The 23498-nt window shown below is 35.5% G+C and overlaps 1 protein-coding gene across 1 annotated transcript in view; it reads right to left on the bottom strand.

The window, feature by feature from the left end:
* The window catches only part of Smc1b (structural maintenance of chromosomes 1B), a 78679-nt gene that overhangs the window by 23791 nt on the left and 31390 nt on the right, over window positions 1-23498 (bottom strand). The window contains exons 12-15 of the mRNA XM_027954625.2: window positions 19103-19249; window positions 6316-6453; window positions 5771-5887; window positions 4090-4196 (exon numbers count right to left, since the gene is read on the bottom strand). Of these exons, the coding sequence (XP_027810426.2) occupies window positions 4090-4196; window positions 5771-5887; window positions 6316-6453; window positions 19103-19249 (509 nt within the window). The remainder of the gene's footprint in view (window positions 1-4089; window positions 4197-5770; window positions 5888-6315; window positions 6454-19102; window positions 19250-23498) is intronic.

Here is a 23498-nt window from a genome sequence, read left to right as displayed (position 1 = left end):
AACAGGGTCCCCACTCCTGACCTCTGACTGCACTGCCTGTGCGAGAGGTCAAGAAGAAACCTTCAAGAGACTTGTCTCTGCTCAGCAGTCAGGCCTACAGAACATGAGGGACACCACACAACTCCAGCCTTCCTGTCCCCTCGCTGGTAAAACTAGAAAAAAACTGATGGATCCAAAAATCTACTTGGAAATCTCAGTGCTCCTCTTAGCTCTTAGTGTGCAACCAGGCAGAGACTCAAAGACAGAAGACCTGAGCAACACCAGCAGCCTGGCCAACTGCCTTGCAGGGTAGCACTGCACCCAACAGCAGAATGCACATTCTTTGCAGGTATGCATGGAACATGTACTAAAACAGACAAGAATTGGCCTCACTTGAAGGTATCAAAATAATTCAGAATATATTCCTCACCACAATGAAATTAATCTAAAAATCACTAACAGAAAGACATCTGAACCCTCTTGCCCTGCCAATATCTGCTAATCAGACAACACTCTTTTCATCCTATGTCATAGGAAAAAAAAAAACAACAGGGATACTAGGAAATATTTTGGACAGAATTATAATTAAAATACAATGTGCTAAAATTTGTAAGATGTAGCTTAAATAGCACTTAGAGAGAAATAAATATCTTTAAGTGTTTATATTAGAAGATAAGCCCCAAATACATGTCAACTTCCCTCTTAGAAAGATATACAAGAATATTAAATCAAAATAAGTAGAAGGAAGGCAGGGCACGGTGGTGCACACCTGTAATCCCAGCAGCTTGGGAGGCTAAGAAAGGAGAATTTTGAGTTTAAAGTCAGCCTCAGCAACTGCAAGGCACTAAGCAACTCAGAGAGACCCTGTCTCTAAATAAACTACGAAATAGGGCTGGGGATGTCCCTGAGTTCAATCCCTGGTACCAAAAAAAAAAAAAAAAAAAAGTAGAAGGAAATAATGAACAGCAGAAACCAATAACATAGAAACAAACAAACCATAGAGAAAGCCCATGAAACCAAGAGCTGGTATTACAAGGATCGATAAAATTAATATGCCTTTAGCTAGATATCAAAAAGAAAAGAAAAGACAAGCCACAATACTAGGAACAAAAGTACAACAGTCCAGATCTTACAGATTTTAAAAATACAAAGTATTGGGCCAGGGTTGTGGTTCAGTGGTAGAGTGCTTGCCTAGCATGTGTGAAGCATTGAGTTCGATCCCTGGCACCACATTAAAAAAATAAAATAAGGGCTGGGGTTGTGGCTCAGTGGTACAGCGCTTGCCTAGCATGTGCAGGGCCCTGGGTTCAATCCTCAGCACCACATAAAAATAAATAAATGAATAAATAAAAATATTGAATTCAACTACAACTAAAAAAATACATATTAAAAAAATAAAAGTTTTGTGTCCATCTACAACTAAAAAAAAAAAAAGATACACAAAGTGACTTTATGTTAATATATTTGTCAACCCAGATAAAGTACACAGATTTCTTGAAAGATGTGAACTACCGAACCTTGTCCAAGAAGTAGATATCCTGAGTAGCCCTGAATTCATTAAAGAAACTGGATCTCCAAATAAAAACCTTCCAAAAAAGAAAAGTGGGGGACTTCACTGACTAATCTTATGAAACACTGGGAAGAACAATACCAATCCTACATAAACGCTTCCCAAAAAAGAAAGTACATTTTATTCCCAGCTCATTTTATGGGCCTGGCATTACCCTAAAACCAAACTTTGGACAAAGACATTATAAGAAAACTACAGATTGTTACACCCAAGAAAAGGGTGCAAAAATCTTTAGCAAAGTTTTAACAAATCAAATCCAAAAACATATGAAAACATATGAGAGTAACTCACGACCAAGTTGGGTTCATATTTTTATGTGAGGTGATTTAACACTTTAAAATGAATATAACTTACCAATTATTTGTACTTACTATATTAAAAACTTTTTAAAAAATCTAGCCATACATCTCAGTGGATGCCAAAGAAAGTATCTGACAAAATTCAGTGCTCATTTATGGCAAAAAAATTTCTGTAAAGTAGGAATAGAAGGGGACTTCCTCAACCTGAAAGCTACCCTAAGTTTCTATTTTTCCCTGTGGCCCTAGGACTGGGAATAAGGCAGGATATGTGCCCTCACCACTTATCCAACGTTGTACTGGAGTCCTAGCTAGTACAATAGGCAAGAAAAAGAAATAAAAGATATACTGCCTGGAAAGGGAGAAATAAAACTTTTTATTTACTACAATATGATTATCTATGTAGGAAGTCTTAAGGAATCTATAAAAGAGCTTATAGAATTAAGTTTAGCAAGGTTTCAGGATACAAGGTCAATTTATAAAAAACAAATTTTATTTCAACATATTAAAACCAAATATTTTATGTGCAAATTTTAAAACAATTCCATTTACAATAGTATAAAGATGAAACAAATATAACAAAATATACACAGACCAAATCTGAAGGCAGAAAACTAAAAAGCAATAATGAGAGAAATAGATAATGACATAAATAAACGGAAATAGGTATCATGCTCATGGATTAGTATTAAAATGTCCATTCTTGGGCTGGGGTTGTAGGTCAGTGGTAGAGCACTTGCCTTGCACATGTGAGGCACTGGGTTTGATCCTCGGCACCACGTAAAGATAAATAAAGATATATTATTTTATTTTATTTTTTTTAAGAGAGAGTGAGAGACAGAGACAGAGAGAGAGAGAATTTTTTAATATTTATTTATTTATTTTTTAGTTTTCGGCAGGCACAACATCTTTCTTTGTATGTGGTGCTGAGGATCGAACCCGGGCCGCACGCATGCCAGGCGAGCGTGCTACCGCTTGAGCCACATCCCCGGCCCAAGATATATTATTTTAAAAAATATTTTTAAAAGATATCAATTCTTCCCAAATTAATCTATAGATTCAACACAGTCCCAATCAAAATCCCAGCTGGTTTTCTTTCTTTCTTGCCCCGCCCCCCCACAATGCTGGAGATTGAACTCAGGGTCTCACACATGCTGGGCATGAGCTCTAACATTGAGTCTTAACCCCAGCTCCAGCAGGGTTTTTCTTTTTTCTTTCTGTCTTTCATATATATATATAAAAATAAATTGAAAAACCGATCCTAAAATGTACATGGAAATGTAGAGGACCTAGAATAGGTAGGGGCATCACCTTTCTTGTTCACTCCTGTATCTTCTGTATTTCTAGAAGGGGGCCTGCTACGTGGGAGTACATAGTAAATGGGTGTTAAAATAATGAAAGAAGTATGAGAGAACTGTAGAGAATAAATTGAAAGGAAGTTGGCAAAAATGTTGGCAGGTTTTATTTCAGGACAAAGAAAAGTTTTCCTATTTCCCCCACAGGCACATTTTACTCTTACATTTAAACATTATTTGAATAGATCGTACATGCCTGTGGTACAAAGCAAAAGACTTAGGAACATACAAAAGTAAAATGTCTCTCTCCCATTTGCTCAGCTTTAGTAGCTATTATTTTACAATTTAGAGGAAGTACACCTAAGGGAATTTTCATTTCAGTTCATAAAAAAAGAGTAGAGGTTCATTTTCTTACAAATAAGTTAACAAACTTAAGGGTTTTTTTTCTTTTTTTTGGTTGGAGACTTTTTTTTTTTGGTCTTTTCTTTGTTAGAACTAGGGATCCAAGCCAGGGCTTTGCGTGTGAGAGGCCAGCACTTTGCCACTGAGCTACATTCCAGCTCTAACTTAACAAACTTAAAAAAATAGGAAAGGCATACTAGTTCTTTCATAGGAAAACTCAATATTATGAAGAAGCTGAGTCTCTCTAAATTAAATACAATTTAAATATCACTTCAATACAACAAGTACAGTTAAGGTTGGTTTTTGTTTTTGTTTTTTAAATAACTAGAGGGCTGGAGATGTGGCTCAGTGGCAGAGCACTTGCCTGGCATGTGTGAGGCATTGGGTTCAATTCTCAGCACCATGTATCAATGAATAAGATAAAGGTCCATTGACAACTAAAAAAAAAAAAAATTTAAATAATTAGATAAGCTGATTCTAGAATTCACTTGCAGAAGTAGCCATAAAAAGTATAGTATACGTGTAAAATATCTTTTAATAAAAATACCTTTTTTGATCAATTTCTTGTTGCTGTTTAACATGTTTATTCTCAAATTCACGAATATTTGCCACACCAATTTCTTCACAGAAGTGTTGGAAAATGTCATCTTCTACCTTTTAAATGATTTAAAAACAACTAGTTTAACAAGTAATTTTGAGAAATAGATAAGGCTTAAATAAGTTTTCATTCCAAGATTTTTATGGATTAAGCTAAAATGTAATCAAACCAAATATTACCATATTCATCCACTGCTTCCTCTTCCTTTATCTCTGTAAGTTATGCTCATCTATTTTCAAATTCTTATTCAAAAATTTAAAAAGAAAGCTCATTAACTTGCATTATTAAGTGTTTGAGCTTTATGTACCATTTAATATAAAACTGAAAGGATTCCATTTACATTGGCCATACCAAAATACAACATTCTATATAAAGAAATTAATCTTTAAAAATTTCAGATAATAAAAAAACCAATATGGTTAGAACATAGAATGAAGAATCAAAAAGATATGGAGCCAGGTGCAGTGGTATGCGTTTGTAATCCCAGGAGGCTGAGGCAGGAAGACCAAAAGCAAGTTCAAAGCCAGCCTCAGCAACTTAGTGAGGCCCTAAGCAATTAGCAAGACCCTGTCTCAAAATAAAAAATAAAAAGAACTGGGGATGTGGTTTAGTGGCTAAGCACCCCTGGATTCAATCCTTGATACAAAAAAAAAAAAAAAAAAGAAGAAGAAAGAAAAGTTCAAATGAGCTAAACCCAACAAAATAACATTTAATCTTTCATTTAAAATGTATGGTTATATGATAAAAGAGACGGACATGTTAAAAACTTTCAAATTTTAGCTGAATATAAATTAAACATGAATGTGACAAGACCGATGCAGGAGTAAGCTGCAATTAGCATAAGCAGATAATCCAAACTATGGGAAGCTACAGGTCCATATCTGGGGTGCCAGGATACTCTGTACTGTTAGACCTTATTTTGACATTATGCTCTGTTCTGGACATGGACAAGTAACAGAGCATCCAGGGGATGGTTTCTAGAGCTCATCCTAGATCCATGGTAATGTAAAATGATTAGAGAAACTGGTAATATTTAACCTGCAAAAGAGATAACGAAGGAGAAACATGAGTATGCTTTTGAAATACGTAGAAAAGGCAGAACTAAAAGCAAAAGGTGGAAGTTACAGAGTGATGGGGAGCAAATAACTTTCCAAGGATTGGCAGTACCCAACAGTGTATTGAATCAAATCTAAAAAAGTTCCTGTCACTTTATAAGCAGAGGATAGATGACCAAATGTTTATTGCTCCAGAGCCAAGCACCATACCTGGCCTGTAAGAGATGTTTAAAAAGTGACTAAGTAAACAACCTTAAAAGATAACCTGTATGACAGCTCTTCACCTCTTGGTGTGAAGGGCAGTAAAAAAAGAAAAGGCTGTATTTTTTACAAAGGGCAAGGAGAGGTTGGAGAACAGAAGTGAATACTCACTGGTCACCATCTCCTGAGACAGGCAGCAGTGGTCCTCAAAGGACACAAGGAGATCAACTGGGCAAACTAATAAAACAGCCTTCAAGCTATTTCTGACAGGGTGCTGTCACCTATCAACTTTTGCTTTAGCACACACCCAATTTGGTGTCTGGTCCAAAACTAAATCACACACATCATTTAATTATGAATATAACATACATCACCTTATCTATTCTTTCTTGAAATTCTTCAATTCGTTGCTGTTGTTCTTTGATTCCCTCACTCAACATAGTACATTGAGACTCAATATTTAATAGTTCACTTTGTAGCTGAGATTGTTCCTAATAACAAAAGAATTTTCTTTTATTAAGATGGCTATTTTAGCTTTATACAGTGAAGCCAAAAACATGATAGGTGTGTTTTAAAATAAGAGGAATCCATAAGGTGAGATAAATTCTAGTACAGATGGATAACAAGATTAAACAGCATAAAAATAATCAAAGGGGCTAGGGCTGTGGCTCAGTGGTAGTGCAACTGCCTAGCATGTGTGAGGCACTGGTTTCAATTCTCAGCACCACTTATAAATAAATAAATAAAGGTCTATCAACAACTAAAAAAATTAAAATAAAAATTAAAAAAATCATCAAAGGACTGTAATGTAATCTCAAGCAAGGGTTAAGGTATCTATAAACTACATTATGCTACATAACTAATTTCTGAACTAAGTTATGGTTCTAATTTACATCAAATTTTAAGTAAGTTCATGTACCCGATAAAAAGCAGCAAGGTGCTTCTTCTTAATCATTTCTAGTTCACTTTGTGAATATTTGAGTCGTGTATGAGTTCCTTGTGCTAGAGTCTGTATTTGCTTTAAATCTGTTTCCTTGCGGAGTATCTTCATTAAATCCTAAAAAGTAAGAGAAGCGTGAGAACATTTCACAATAGATTTTTTCACTTTCACTTGATTCTAGGAATTTATAAAATTTTTCTAATTTCTTCAGTCATCCATTGCTTACTCAAAACTGCATTGTGTTTGCATAATTTCTGCAGTTTCTCTTGCTTTTGATTTCTAATTTCATTCCACTATGATCTGGTAAGTTGCAAAAATTTCAATATTTTGTATTTATTAAGATTTGTAAAAAAAATACACACACACACACACACACACACACACACACTTGAGAGCCTAAAGTAGAACCTAAGAGGAAAGTTTACACCATAAATGCCTACATTCGAAAACCAGAGATCTTAAATATATAACCTAATGATGAATCTCAAGGCCTCAGAAAAAGAACAAACCTATCCAAAATCAGTAGAAGAAAAGAAATAATAAAAATCAGAGCATAAATAATTGAAATAGAGAATAAAGAACAATATAAAGAATCAGTTGAAGACTGGGGTTGTGGCTCAGTGGTAGAGTGCTTGCCTCACATGTGTGTAAGGCACTGGGTTCAATTCTCAACACTGCATATGAATAAATGAATAAATAAGGGTCCTCAACAACTAAAAATATATAAAAAAGAATCAATGGAACAAAGACTAGATTCTTTGAAAAGATAAACAAAATTGTCAAATCCTTAGCTAAACTAAAAGAGAGAAAAGACATATAAATACAAATAAGGGGATATTACAACAGATACCATTGAAATCCAAAGCATCATTAGGAAATATTTTGAAAAATTATGTCAACAAATTGGAAAATCTACAAGAAATGGACAAATTTATAGACACAAATGACCTACCAAAATTGAACCAAGAGAGCTGAAAAAAAAAAAAAAAACTAAATAGATCAATAACAAGCAATGAGATTGAAGCAGAAATAAAAACTCTCCCAATCACCAGTGTGTGGTTTACACTTGTAATTCCAACAACCTGGAAGGCTGAGGCAGCAGGATGCCAAGATCAAGGCCAGCTTCAGCAACTTACCAAGACCCTGTCTCAAAATAAAATATAAAAAGGACTGGAGATGTAAGTCAGTGGTAGAGTGTTCCTGGGTTCAATCCCCAAACAAAAGAAAAACCCAAAGCAAAAAAAGTCTCCCAACAAATAGAAACCAGGACCATATAGTTACTGACGAATTTTATATCAACTTTTAAAGAATAACTAATTCCCATGCTCCTCAAACTATTCCATAAAATAGAAAGGGAAAGAACTCCTTTGAACTAATTTTATGAAGCCAGCACTATCCTACTATAAACACCTGATAAGGACACAACAACAACAGGAAACTATAGGCCAATATCCTTGAGGAACAGGAATAAAAATACTCCATAAAATACTTGAAAGGTTGGTTCAACATATACAAATCAAAATTTTAATACACCACATAAACAGAATCAAAGATAAAAATCACATGATTTCTACAACTGCAGAAAAGCCTCTGAAAAAATAACATTCCTTCATGATAAAAACTCTGAATAAACTACAGAAGGATCATACCTCATCAAAATAAAGGTTAGATACAACACCCATCACCAACGTCATACTGAATGGGGGAAAGCTGAAAGAATTTATTCTCAATCAGAAACAAGACAAGTGTGTCCACTCTTACCACTTTTAATCAATAAAGTACTGAAAACTTGAGACAGAACTATAGAGCAAGAGAAAAAAATAATGTTATAAGTAGGAAAGAAGGAAACCAAACTTTTCCTATTTGCAAAGGACATAATTCTATACCTAGAAAACCCTAAAGAATCTATAAAAAGTCTCTCAGGACTCAAACAAATTCAGCAGAGTAGCAGGATTCAAAGCAAACATACAAATATCAGTAGCTTCCTATACCACCAACAATGAACTGAGAAAGAAACGAGGAAAACAATTCCATTCACAATAGCCTAAAGAAGCAAAATAAAATAACAACAACCGCCTGGCATGGTGGTATATATCTGTAATTCAGGTACTCAGGAGGCTGAGGCAGAATTGCAAGTTCAAGGACAGCCTGGGTAGCTTAGCAAGATCCTGTCTCATAATAAAAAATAAAAAGGGCTGGAAATGCAGTGGTAGATACCCCTAGGTTCAATCCCTAGAATCAAAACAAAAAAACAAAAATAAAATAACAAACAACAACCTAGGAATAAACCTAACCAAGGAAGTAAAAGACCTACCTGTACAATGAAAAATTATAAAACACTTAAGAGGCCATTTCATACTGCTTAGTGGAACTATACATCAACAAGACATAAAAATCTTAAATATTTATGCCCCAAACAATGGAACATCTACATACATCAAACAAACCCTTCACAATCTCAAGAATTAAATAGATCACAACAAAATAATACTGAGTGACTTCAACATGCCTCTTTTACCAATTGATAGATTTTCAAAACAAAAACTAAATAAAGAAGCTATAGAACTAAAATATACAATTAATGATTTGAACTTAACAGACATATAGAATATTTCATCAATTGATGACTGAATACACTTTCTTCTCAGTAGCATATGGATCCTTCTCTAAAATAGACCATATCTTAGGCCACAAATCAACTCTTAGGCTAACACAAATAGAGATAATACTTTGCATTTTATAAGATCATAATGGAATGAAATTAGAAATCAACTATAAAATAAAAACTAGAAGCTACTCAAACACTTGGAGACTAATAATACACTACTGAATGACCAATGAATAGCTAAAGAAATCAGGGGTGAAATAAAAAAATATTTAGAGGTAAATGAGAAAAATGACACAACATATCAAAATTTCTGAGACACTATAAGGCAGTTCTAGGAGGAAAGTTCATTGCATTGAGCTCATTCATTGAAAGAATAGAATATCACCAAATAAATAACCTAACTTTACATTTCAAAGCCCTAGGAAAAGAAGAAGAAATAAACACCCAAAGCAGCAGAAGACAGGAAATAATTAAAATCAGAGCTGAAATTCATTAAATTGAAACAAAAACAATTTTTTTTAAAAATCAACAAAACAAAATGTTGGTTCTTTGAAAAAATAAATAAAATTTTATAAACTCTTAGCCAAGCTAATGAAGAAAAAGAGAAAATTCAAATCACTAAAATTCGTGATTTAAAGGAAATATCATCATGGATGACACTGAAATAAAGAGATACACTGAAACTACTTTGAAAATCTATATTCCAATAAAATAGAAAAATCACAAAGACATCGACAAATTTCTAGAGACATATGACCTATCGAAATTGAACCAAGAGAACATAGAAAATTTAAACAGATCATTTTCAAGCAATGAAACTGAAGATGCCATCAAAAGCCTACCAATAAAGAGAAGCCCAGGATCAAAAGGATTCTCAGCTGAATTCTACCAGACCTTTGAAGAAGAATTTATACCTAATGCTCCTTAATTATCCCATGAAACAGAAAAGGAGGGAATCCTTCCAAACTCATTCTATGAAGCTAGTATCATCCTGATACCAAAACCAGACAAAGACATATCAAGGAAAGAAAACTTCAGACCAATATCCCTAATGAACATATATGTAAAAATTCTCAATAAAATACTGGCAAATAGCATATAAAAACATATTAAAAAATAGTGGATTTTTGCATCTAGGTTCATTAGAGATATTGGTCTGTAGTTTTCTTTCTTTGAAGTGTCTTTGTCTGGTTTAGGTATCAGGGTGATGTTGGCCTCATAGAATGAATTTGGAAGTTCTCCCTCTTTTTCTATTTCCTGAAGTAGCTTGAAAAGTATTGGTATTAGTTCTTCTTTAAAGGTTTTGTAAAACTCTGCTGTATACCCATCTGGTCCTGGGCTTTTCTTAGTTGGTAGTCTTTTTATGGTTTCTTCTATTTCCTCAATTGATATTGGTCTGTTTAGGTTGTCTATATCCTCCTGACTCAATCTGGGCAGATCATATGACTTAAGAAATTTATCTATGCCTTCACTATCTTCTAATTTATTGGAGTATAAGGATTCAAAATAGTTTTTGATTATCTTCTGTATTTCTGAAGTGTCTGTTGTGATATTGCCTTTTTCATCCTGTATGCTAGTAATTTGAGTTCTCTCTCTTCTTCTCTTCGCTAGCATGGCTAAGGGTCTGTCGATTTTGTTTATTTTTTCAAAGAACCAACTTTTAGTTTTGTCAATTTTTTCAACTGTTTCTTTTGTTTCGATTTCATTAATTTCAGCTCTGATTTTCATTATTTCTTGCCTTCTACTTCTTTTGCTGTTGTTTTGCTCTTCTTTTTCAAGGATTTTGAGATGAAGTGTGAGATCATTTATTTGTTGGTTTTTTTCTTTTTTTAAGGAATGAACTCCAAGCAATGAATTTTCCTCTTAGAACTGCTTTCAATGTGTCCCATAGATTCCGATATGTTGTGTCTGTTTTCATTTATCTCTAAGAATTTTTTAATTTCCTCCTTGATGTCTTCTATAACCCATTGATCATTCAGTAACCTATTGTTCATTCTCCAAGTGATGTATGCTTTTTCCTTCCTTCTTTTATCGTTGATTTTCAGTTTCATTCCATTATGATCAGATAAGATGCATGGTATTATCTCTACTCCTTTATATTGTCTAAGAGTTGCCCTGTGACATAATATATGATCTATTTTTGAGAAGGATCCATGTGCTGCTGAGAAAAAAGTGTAACTGCTTGATGTTGGGTGGTATATTCTATATATGTCAATTAAGTCTAGGTTATTAATTGTGTTATTGAGTTCTATAGTTTCCTTATTCAACTTTTGTTTGGAAGATCTGTCCAGTGGCGAGAGAGGTGTGTTGAAGTCTCCCATGATTATGGTATGGTGGTCTATTAGACTCTTGAACTTGAGAAGCGTTTGTTTGACGAACATAGCTGCACCATTGTTTGGGGCATAAATATTTATGATTGTTATGTCTTGTTGGTGTATGGTTCCCTTAAGCAGTATGTAGTGTCCCTCTTTATCCCTTTTGATTAACTTTGGCTTGAAATCTATTTTATTTGATATGAGTATGGACACTCCTGCTTGTTTCCGAAGTCCATATGAGTGATATGATTTTTCCCAACCTTTCACCTTCAGCCTATGTATGTCTTTTCCTATCAAATGCGTCTCCTGTAGGCAGCATATTGTTGGGTCTTGTTTTGTGATCCATTCTACTAGCCTGTGTCTCTTAATTGGTGAGTTTAAGCCATTAACATTTAGGGTTATTATTGAGATATGGGTTGTTCTTCCAGCCATATTTGTTTATTTCTGTTACTAAACATGGTTTGTTTTCCTCTTTGATTATTTTCCCCCCCTTTACGGTCCTACCTCCCACTGTTGGTTTTCATTGTTATTTTCCATTTCCTCTTCCTGTAATGTTTTGGCGAGGATGTTTTGAAGAGATGGTTTTCTAGCTGCACATTCTTTAAACTTTTGTTTATCGTGGAAGGTTTTAATTTCATCTTCCATCCTGAAGCTTAATTTCGCTGGATACACAATTCTTGGTTGGAACCCATTTTCTTTCAGTGTTTAAAATGTTATTCCAGGATCTTCTAGCTTTCAGAGTCTGTGTTGAAAGATCAGCTGTTATCCTGATTGGCTTACCCCTAAATGTAATCTGCTTCCTTTCTCTTGTAGCTTTTAAAATTCTCTCCTTATTCTGTATGTTGGGCATCTTCATTATAATGTGTCTAGGTGTGGATCTCTTATGATTTTGCACATTCGGCGTCCTGTAGGCTTCTAGGATTTGGGATTCTGTCTCATTCTTCAAGTCTGGGAAGTTTTCTCGTATTATTTCATTGAATAGACTGCTCATTCCTTTGGTTTGGAGCTCTGTACCTTCCTGTATCCCAATGACTCTTAAGTTTGGTCTCTTAATGTTATCCCATATTTCTTGGATGTTCTGCTCATGGTTTCTTAACAGTCTTGCTGAGCTGTCTATGTTCTTTTCCAGTTGAAATACTTTGTCTTCATTGTCTGATGTTCTATCTTCTAAGTGTTCTACTCTGCTGGTAGTATTCTCTCCATTGAGTTTTTAAGTTGGTTTATTGCTTCCTGCATTTCTAGGATTTCTGTTTGTTTGTTTTTTATAACCTCTATCTCCCTGTAAAGTTGATCCTTTGCTTCCTGGATTTGTTTGCGTAATTCATTGTCAAAGTGATCTTTCATTGTCTGATTTAAAATTCTGGCGAATCAGATACAAAAACATATCAAAAAAATTGTGCACCATGATCAAGTAGGATTCATCCCTGGGATGCAAGGCTGGTTCAATATACGGAAATCAATAAATGTTATTCACCACATCAATAGACTTAAAAATAAGAACCATATGATCATCTCGATAGATGCGGAAAAAGCATTCGACAAAGTACAGCATCCCTTTATGTTCAAAACTCTAGAAAAACTAGGGATAACAGGAACATACCTCAATATTGTAAAAGCAATCTATGCTAAGCCTCAGGCTAGCATCATTCTGAATGGAGAAAAACTGAAGGCATTCCCTCTAAAATCTGGAACAAGACAGGGATGCCCTCTCTTTCCACTTCTGTTCAACATAGTTCTCGAAACACTGGCCAGAGCAATTAGACAGACGAAAGAAATTAAAGGCATAAAAATAGGAAAAGAAGAACTTAAATTATCACTATTTGCAGATGATATGATTCTATACCTAGCAGACCCAAAAGGCTCTACAAAGAAACTATTAGAGCTAATAAATGAATTCAGCAAAGTGGCAGGATATAAAATCAACACGCATAAATCAAAGGCATTCCTGTATATCAGCGACAAATCCTCTGAAATGGAAATGAGGACAACCACTCCATTCACAATATCTTCAAAAAAAATAAAATACTTGGGAATCAACCTAACAAAAGAGGTGAAAGACTTATACAGTGAAAACTACAAAACCCTAAAGAGAGAAATAGAAGAAGATCTTAGAAGATGGAAAAATATACCCTGTTCATGGATAGGCAGAACCAACATCATCAAAATGGCGATATTACCAAAAGTTCTCTATAGGTTTAATGCAATGCCAATCAAAATCCCAACGGCATTTCTTGTAGAAATAGAGAAAGCAATCATGAAATTCATATGGAAAAATAAAAGACCCAGAATAGCAAAAACAATGCTAGCAGGAAGTGTGAATCAGGCGGTATAGCGATACCAGACTTCAAACTATACTACAGAGCAATAGTAACAAAAACAGCATGGTACTGGTACCAAAACAGGCGGGTGGACCAATGGTACAAAATAGAGGACACAGAAACCAATCCACAAAACTACAACTATCTTATATTTGATAAAGGGGCTAAAAGCATGCAATGGAGGAAGGATAGCATCTTCAACAAATGGTGCTGGGAAAACTGGAAATCCATATGCAACAAAATGAAACTGAATCCCTTTCTCTCGCCATGCACAAAAGTGAATTTAAAATGGATCAAGGAGCTTGATATCAAATCAGAGACACGCCGTCTGATAGAAGAAAAAGTTGGCTATGATCTACATTCGGTGGGGTCGGGCTCCAAATTCCTCAATAGGACACCCATAGCACAAAAGTTAATAACTAGAATCAACAAATGGGACTTACTCAAACTAAAAAGTTTTTTCTCAGCAAAAGAAACAATAAGAGAGGTAAATAGGGAGCCTACACCCTGGGAACAAATCTTTACTCCTCACACTTCAGATAGAGCCCTAATATCCAGAGTATACAAAGAACTCAAAAAATTAGACAATAAGAGAACAAACAACCCAATCAACAAATGGGCCAAGGACCTGAACAGACACTTCTCAGAGGAGGACATACAGTCAATCAACAAGTACATGAAAAAATGCTCACCATCTCTAGCTGTCAGAGAAATGCAAATCAAAACCACCCTAAGATACCATCTCACTCCAGTAAGATTGGCAGCCATTATGAAGTCAAACAACAACAAGTGCTGGCGAGGATGTGGGGAAAAGGGTACACTTGTACATTGCTGGTGGGACTGCAAATTGGTGCGGCCAATTTGGAAAGCAGTATGGAGATTTCTTGGAAAGCTGGGAATGGAGCCACCATTTGACCCAGCTATTCCCCTTCTTGGTCTATTCCCTAAAGACCTAAAAAGAGCATGCTACAGGGACACTGCTACATCGATGTTCATAGCAGCACAATTCACAATAGCAAGACTGTGGAACCAACCTAGATGCCCTTCAATAGACGAATGGATAAAAAAAATGTGGCATTTATACACAATGGAGTATTACTCTGCATTAAAAAATGACAAAATCATAGAATTTGCAGGGAAATGGATGGCATTAGAGCAGATTATGCTAAGTGAAGCTAGCCAATCCCTAAAAAACAAATGCCAAATGTCTTCTTTGATATAAGGAGAGTAACTAAGAACAGAGTAGGGACGAAGAGCATGAGAAGAAGATTAACATTTAACAGGGATGAGAGGTGGGAGGGAAAGGGAGAGAGAAGGGAAATTGCTTGGAAATGGAAGGAGACCCTCAGGGTTATACAGTGGAGGGGGTAGAGAGAGAGGAGGGGAGGGGAGGGGAGAGGTGGGGAGGGGGGATGGTGGAGGATGGGAAAGGCAGCGGAGCACAACAGACACTAGTATGGCAATATGTAAATCAATGGATGTGTAACTGATGTGATTCTGACAGAAAAAAAAAATAGTGTACCATGGTCAAGTGGAGTTCATTCCATGGATGCAGATTGGTTAAACATACAGAAATCAATAAACATACTTCATCAAATCACATGATTATCTCAATAGATGCAAAAAAAAGCATTTGACAAAATTCAGCATCCATTCATGCTCAAAACACTAAAAAACTAGAGATAGTAGGAACCTACCTCCACATTTTAAAAACAATCTAAACATGAGGCCAACATCATTCTAAATAGAGAAAAATTGAAAGAATTCCCTCCAAAAACTGGAACAAGACAGGGCCACCCTCTTTCACCACTCCTATTCCACATAGTCCTTGAAACCCTGGCCAGAGCAATGAGACAAAAGAAAGATTTTAAAGGGATACAAATAGGAAAAGAGCCTAAACTATCCCTATTTGCTAAGACATGATTCCATATTTAGAAGACCCCCAAAACTCCACTAGAAAGCTTCTAGAACTCATAAATAAATTCTGCAAAGCATCAGGGTATAAAATTAACACCCATAAATCAATTGCATTCCTATACACCAATGATGAATCAGCTGAAAGAGAAATCAAGAAAACGATCCCATTCACAATAGCCTTAAAAAAAATTTGGGAATTAATCTAACAAAAGAGGTCAAAGACTTCTACAAGGAAAACTACAGAACACTAAAGAAAGAAATTGAAGACCTCAGGAAATGGAAAGATCTCCCATGTTCTTGGATAGGCAGAATTAATATAGTCCAAATGGCCATACTACCAAAAGTGTTACACAGATTTAATGCAGTTCCTATTAAAACTCCAATTATGTTCTTAATAGAAATAGAAAAAACTGCCATAAAATTCATTTGGAAAAAATAATAAGAGTCCCAGAATAGTCAAAGCAATCCTTAGTGAGAAAAGTGATACAGGAGGTTTCACAATTCCAGAACTTAAATTATACTACACAGCTATAGTAACCAAAATAGCATGGTAATGGCACAAAAATAGACATGAAGACCAAAGGAACAGAATAGAAGACACAGTGACATACTCACATAAATACAGTTATCTAGTCCTAGACAAAGGTGCAATAAAAGATAGCCTCTTGAAAAATGGTGCTGGAAAAACTGGAAATCCATATGTAGTAGGATTAAACTGAACCCCCCTCTCTCACTTTGCACAAAACTCAAAATGGATCAAGGACCTAGGCATTAGATCAGAGACCCTGCACCTACCAGCAGAAAAAGTAGGCCCAACTCTCCATCGTATCAGCTTAGGAATCGACTCACTCAACAAGACTCCTCAATTGCAAGAAGTAAAATCAGAAATCAATACATGGGATGATAACAAATTAAAAAACTTTTTCACAGCAAAGGAAACAATCAAGAATGGTAACAGAGAGCCTACAGGATGGTAGAAAATCTGGGCCTCAGATAGATAAGAACTCAAAAAACTCAACATCAAAAAACCAAATCACCCAATCAATAAATGGGCAAAGGAACTAAACAGACAACTCACAGAATATGAAATGGTCAAAAAAATATGAAAAAATGTTCAACATCTCTAGCAATTAGAGAAATGCAAATTAAAACTATACTGAGATTCCATCTCACTCCAATCAGAATGGCAATTATCAAGAATATAAATGACAAGCTGGGTGTGGTGGTGCACGCCTGTAATCACAGCTACTTAGAATGCTGAGGTAGGAGGATCATGAGTTCAAAGCCAGACTCAGCAAAAACAAGGCACTAAGCAACTCAGTGAGACCCTATCTCTAAATAAAACACAAAATAGGGCCGGAGATGTGGTTCAGTGGCTGAGCGCACCTGAGTTCAATCTCTGGTTACCACCCCACCCCCCACCCGCCCACAAAAAAATACAAGTAACAATAAATGTTGCAAGGATGTGGGGGAAAAGGTTCACTCACACATTGCTGGTGGGCCTGAAAACTGTTGCAACCACTATGGAAAGCATTATGGAGAGTCCTCAGAAAACTTGGAATGGAACCACCATTTGACCTGGTTATCCCACTCCTTGGTTTATACCCAAAGACTTAAAATCAGCATACTATAGTTAACACAGCCACATCAAAGTTTATAGCAGCTCAATTCCTGAACCACCCTAGGTACCACCTTCAACAGATAAACAGATAAAGAAAATGTGGTATATATACACAATGAAATATTACTCAGTCATAAATAAGAAATGAAAGTATGGCATTTGCTGGTAGACTATCACGCTAAGTGATATAAGCCAGTCCAAAAAAAACCAAAGGCCAAATGTTCTCTCTGATATGTGATGCCAACCCAAAACAAGGGAGGGTAGGGAGGGGAAGAATAGAAGTCCACTGAATTAGACAAAGGAGAATGAAGGGAAGGGAGTGGGGAGGAGAATAGGAAAGACAGAAGAATTAATTGGACATAACCTTCCTATCCTTGTATACAAATACCTGACAGGGTCACTCCACATCATATACAACCACAAGAATAGGATCCTAATCCAAATAAATCATACTGCATGTATACAATATGTCAAAATACTCTCTACTGTCATTGATATCTAAAAAGTATAAATAAAAATTTTTTTAAAAACACTCAAGAGAGAAACTGAAGAAAACACTAGAAGATAGAAAGACACCCCACGTTCACAGATTAGGAGAATTAATGCTATTTAAAGTCATATTACCAAAAGTGATCTACAGAGTTCATGTAATCCTCATCAAAATACCAATGAAATTCTTTACAGAACAAGAAAAAAATCCTAAAATTCACGTGGTGCCTAGATTAATTCACTAAATATCCTCAAGGTTTATCCAGATTGTAGCATGCACCAGAATTTCCTTCCTTTTAAAGGCTGAACAATATTCCATTGTAGAACGGATCACAGAAGAACTCAAGACATTATTTCTACCTAGCTCCCACCTAGTTAAGGTAAGACACACAGAGGGAACTTAGTATGGCAAGATTAATTTCAAGTTGCCATCTTCCTAGAACTTTCTCTGTGCCCAATGTCTAAATTTTAAGTCTTTAAAAGTGGAGCATATCTACAACTTAAACATCAAATGTGGTCATATGCTTGGAAAAAAAGATTAAAATTGTCAAGTAACCTTGCCACAACAGCTCCTTGAATCAAAAACTAATAATTTGTAAACAAAATAAGAATATTAGGAAAAATGAATATTCTGAAAGCATTCTATTGATTTAGTATCTGTTATCAAATAAATGGGGGATTACAATATTGTAATGGGGGATTACATATCAAATAAATGGGGGATTACAATATTTAATGAATGAGACTTCTACAAAATACCAAGTCAGAACTAGAAGGAAGTATTGTTCAATCTTTTTGTGATCTTCTCTTTAGAAAGAGGTCTTTCTAAGCATGAAACGTTCTAATATCCAGAAGTTATAAAAGATTTAAAAATTTGGCTGAAGATTAAAAACAGACAGGCACACCTGTATGGTGCACACCTGTAATCTCAGTGGCTCAGGAGGCTGAGGGAGGTGCAAGTTCAAAGCCAGCCTCAGCAATTTAGTGAGTCAAATGTCAAATGGCAAAAGGAATAAATAAAATAAATAAAAGGAATAAATAAAATAAAGTATATACCCCAAATCTCAAAAAGGTTAAAGAAGAAAATAGGATATAAAGGACTACTTTCTGCATGATGCTTTTTACATGAAAGTCTAGAAGAGAAAGACTGCAATGACAGGAAGGATACTGCCAAGTCTAAAGAGTCTAGGGATGGGGACTGGTTGTAAAGGAGTTTGGCGGACTACACACATTTGTGGAAATGTACTGAAAGGAATGCTTAAAACTAGTGAGCATAATTGTACATAAATTATACCCAATTTTAGAATGTATATGATTAAGGATTAAGTTACTTGTTATACAAATAACATTAAACTAGGTAACAAAATAACAACCTAATACAAAAATGTGCATAGGAAATAAGCAGTTAACAGAACTTATTTTTATTTTTGAAAATCCACTTAGTCTTAAAATACAATTGTTCTCCTTAATATTTTATAAGTATAGGACTTGGATTTACCTTTAGCTCTTGGACCAACTGGCTTCTTCTGTCTCGTAGATTCTTTAACTCTTTCTCATCCCAGCATCTAGCCTTGTGTTTTAAGTCACTTGATCCTCCAGAGATAACCCCAGATTTTAAAAATAGTGTTCCATCAAGAGCTACTGTCTGTAAAATCAAAAATATTTTACCCTAGAGGAATGTATATAGAAGGTAAAAATAAGGACATAATGTGGCAATATTTGTAGCTAAGAATTTGTAGATGAAAACAATTCTGAACTTTACTAACAAAATATACTCTTTATGCAGGACACAAATAAATAAACCACAAATACAAAACTTACCTTACTATGGCACAAAGCAATTCTCAGCAACAAACTAGCAGCAAATATAAAGGTTCAAAATAAGTTGTATATTACTTCCAAACATATTCAATATTGAAAAAAGCAAAAACTAAGAACATTTATATTTAATAGCCAATAGTTTGCATTACACAATTCTGTGTTTTGAAGAATTGGACATAAATGTCTGACATATCATGAAAATGGTCTTAATAACTTCAGATATCCAAAATAGACACATAACTCAAGATCAAATATGAAATGCAAATGGAGCCAAGGTATAAGAGAGCCTGGAGTTTATAGTCCTCTGAGGAAACATACACCTTATGAAATAAATGAAATTAATTCTCAACGTTTTGCAAATGTTCCTGATTCATTAATCAGAGTAGGAAACCATCTGTGAGAGACTAAAAGTAATGTGAGCTAACAAAAAAGGGGGAGAGAAACAGATGAGAATCTCACTCATGTTCCCTCACTTGAGACTTCTCTGCCTGTCTCAGGGACGGGAGCCAGTGAAGGGGGATGGTGGCCACAGGGAATCATGCCAGCAGGGAAAAGGAAAGTGAACCCAATATCACAAGAGAAAACAACGAGAAGATACTAGAAATAGATTCAGAAATCTGGAAGCATAAAAGTGGAGGGTTCCTGTCCACAGAAGTCTCCCTGAGGCAGCGAAGCTTCTGCATTTGCTGGGTGCACTAAATGTTACATTTGACCGAAAACTATTCATTCCCATTCACAAAATGGAATCCTGGCAGAAAGCACTCGGGAGTCCCTAGTTAACAAGGCAGACTGCTTTTACAGTACTGCTGTGCCACCCAGCACCTGGGTTCCTCCTCAGGGAGATAAGCTCACCGGGTTCTGGAGGGACCTAGGGGTCCCTTTCCTCTCAGATGTTAGTTTGACAATGAACTGCTCATAGGAGCTGCAGGAACTCTTTAGATGAGCCCCTAGGTCTCCACCTGACACCAGCAGCAGTGGCATGGAAGCTGAACTCCTGCTGCCAAGTTCTGGTCTGGTCAGCAATTTCCCTACCAGGAAACCAACGGTTAACATACCTGGTTTACTCCTCTCACTTCATCATAAAACCATAAAGAAATATGGAACAGGCTCTCTCCTAGAATATTTTAAGCTTGTGCTACTTTTATCTGGCCAAAGCACAGCTCTTTGTGGAACGCTTCTCAGCTTTTGAGTGTTTCTTAACAAAGTTGACTTTATGTCTGTGATAGACACATTTACCATGTGTGTCTGTGATAGAATAATATAACACAGGCACTGTGTGGTCCAAGATGACTCTTAGAGCCAGGCTATGGTGGCGGTGTCTCAATAAAGATGGGAAGGCCTTATTACAAAACTTTCTTGGCAGGCCCTCCAATGACTGCCCCTGACATCCAGTGGCCACTCCTGGACTGTTCCTCAATGAGGTCAAGGATCTGCTAGGAAGAAGAGAGGGATATCAAGTTTTAGTCTCTGATGGAGAGGTGGAGGGACAGAGGGAAAGGGTGCTCACTGGTACTGGAGCACAGATGACTAAAAAGACATCGCACATGAGTGTGCATGTGTCACAGCAATGAGATGAGGAAAGAAGAAACTTGAGACAGTTTGGAAATCCCAGGAGAGTTAAGGAATAAATGAAGAGATGAAGCTAATAAGCCAACATGGGGCTCTCTGCAAGCTACCAAGGAAGAATGTGGATGGAATCCCACTGATTAATGGAACTTGTAGAGGGGTAGAAAGAAACACAGCTTAGATCTACCATTCTGGGGTAGATCTATGTGGAAATGGACTGGCCTAAGCAAAGCCAGAGGTGATGGTGTACCTTCAGCCAATAGTACCTCAGTAAAGAAGAGGGGAGAGATTGAGAGAAATAGGACACATTAACAGAGAAGCCAGGAAGTTCAGAGAATTCTTGGGGAAACAGCAGACTTTCATTTGGCTGGAATAGAGGTATCAAGAACTGAGTTGAAGAATATAGGAGAGATCAAGATTTAGAAAAAGAACACAAACTTAGTTTTAGACATGCTGATTTTACAGTACTTATGGCCTAATATTTTACTTACTTATAATGTACACTATTTTCTGTATTGTCATCTCATAGATTATACAAAAATTGTAACATAAATTTACAATAAGACAATTGTATGCATACAATTAAAATAGAAGCCAGATACTATGCAACATGCCTATAATCCCGATATTGGGGGGCAGGGCATGAGTGCTGAGGATGGAACCCAGGGCCTCACATATGTCAGGCAAGTGCTCTATCAGTTATATCTGAAGCCCTGCTTACAATAGGTTTTCCATGCAGAAATTCTTTTTAATTATTATTATTTTTTTATGTAGTGCTGAGGATCAAACCCAGTGCCTCACACATGCTAGGCAAGCACACCACCACTGAGCCACAACCCCAGCCTCAGAATTTTTTTGTTAAATATCACTGTCTATCTTTTATAGCTTTTTTTCATAATGAAAAGGCTTTTTTGCTTTTTTTCCATGCTTATTTATTTATTTATTTATTTATACTAGGGATTGAACCAGGGGTGCTTTACCACTGAGCTACATCCACAGCCCTTAATTTTTTATTTTTGAGATAGGGCCTTGCTAAGGTGCCCAGGTTGTCCTAAAACTTGTGTTCCTCTTGCCTCATCCTCCTGAGTAGCAGGAATTATAGGTGTGTGCCACTACTCCCAAATGGTTTCATTTTTTTCCTATAATCCTAATCCACCTGGAATTTATTCTGATACAAGGTAAGAGGATTATATTCAACTATATTTTACTCTAGATGGTATCCAGTAAAGTAGCACCCTATGCTTTTATTCATTCTTGTATGATGTGTGTCTGCATGTGTTTGGTGCTGGGTATTGAACTCAGGGCAAGACCCTTAGTCTTGTGTAACTTTTGAAAAAGCTATCTTTTCACAAATTATGGTACTATACTTTATGACATTCTTGGGAGTCTGGTTTTTTCCATACTATATTAAAAAGAGTAGAGAATATTTTTCTATATACATTCTATATATGTTTTAGAGTAACAACCTAATTCATCTATAGATGAATGAAGCACATTACAGTTATCTCTGGAATGAATGATGAAATCCATGGAATAGATGGAAAATTACATGTATATAAAGAGATTCGGATTTTAAAACTCTAACATATAAGTTTTTAAAATATTTAAATACTGAATTATAAAAAATGATACCCAAACTAGAGCTAGCAGAATTGCACAGTTTGTATCATGGAGTATGTCATTTATTTATATATATATAATTTATAAAAACATCAAAATATTTTGTGATGTCTCTTGCAATGTTTTTTTTTTTTAATATTGTTTTAGTTGCCAATGGATTTTTTACTGTTTATTTATGTGTGGTCTGAGGATTAAACCCAGGGCCTCACACATGCTAGGCAAGCTCAACCCAGTAATGTTTAAACAAAGAAAATTCTAAAATATTGATATCAAGTCTATGGAAAATCAGAAACACAAATTACAAACACTGGATGATTTCTGTGAAAATGTGACATCTATTCATATGTCTTACCCAACCTAAAACAGAAAAATTCTTTAAAAGTTCGTGGAATATAGTTATAATACAAATAAGATGTATAAGACTCCTTAAAATTTTGAAATACATAAGAAGATACAACCTAATGAGATAAGATAAAGCATGTTATTACAAACAAGAGAGAAGTCATAAAAATCTGTTAAATGAAGGAATAAATAGTTATCTTCATGGGATTAAACTATCCATAAAAATTTTCAAAAATCAATTTTATAAACATACAAGTCAATTTTAGTAGTTAACTTGATAGCAAAATAAGCAAGATACTTTAAAAGCTCACTATTACTTCTGTTTAATATGTAGAAATCAATGACAGTGATTACTAAAAGACATTAACACTATTATTGACAGAAGTATGTATGAAAGGAGTCAGGTGCGGTGGCGCACACCTCTAATACTAGCAGCTTGGGAGGCTGATGCAGGAGGATTGCCAAGTTCAAAGCCAGCCTCAGAAAAACGCACTAAGCAACTCAGTGAGACCCTGTTTCTAAATAAAATACAAAAAAGGACTGGT

Source organism: Marmota flaviventris, chromosome 3 (genome assembly GCF_047511675.1).
Source record: "Marmota flaviventris isolate mMarFla1 chromosome 3, mMarFla1.hap1, whole genome shotgun sequence".
Taxonomy (NCBI): domain Eukaryota; kingdom Metazoa; phylum Chordata; class Mammalia; order Rodentia; family Sciuridae; genus Marmota; species Marmota flaviventris.
The sequence above is the reverse complement of the archived record's forward strand: the minus strand, read 5'-3'. Positions and strand labels throughout refer to the sequence as shown.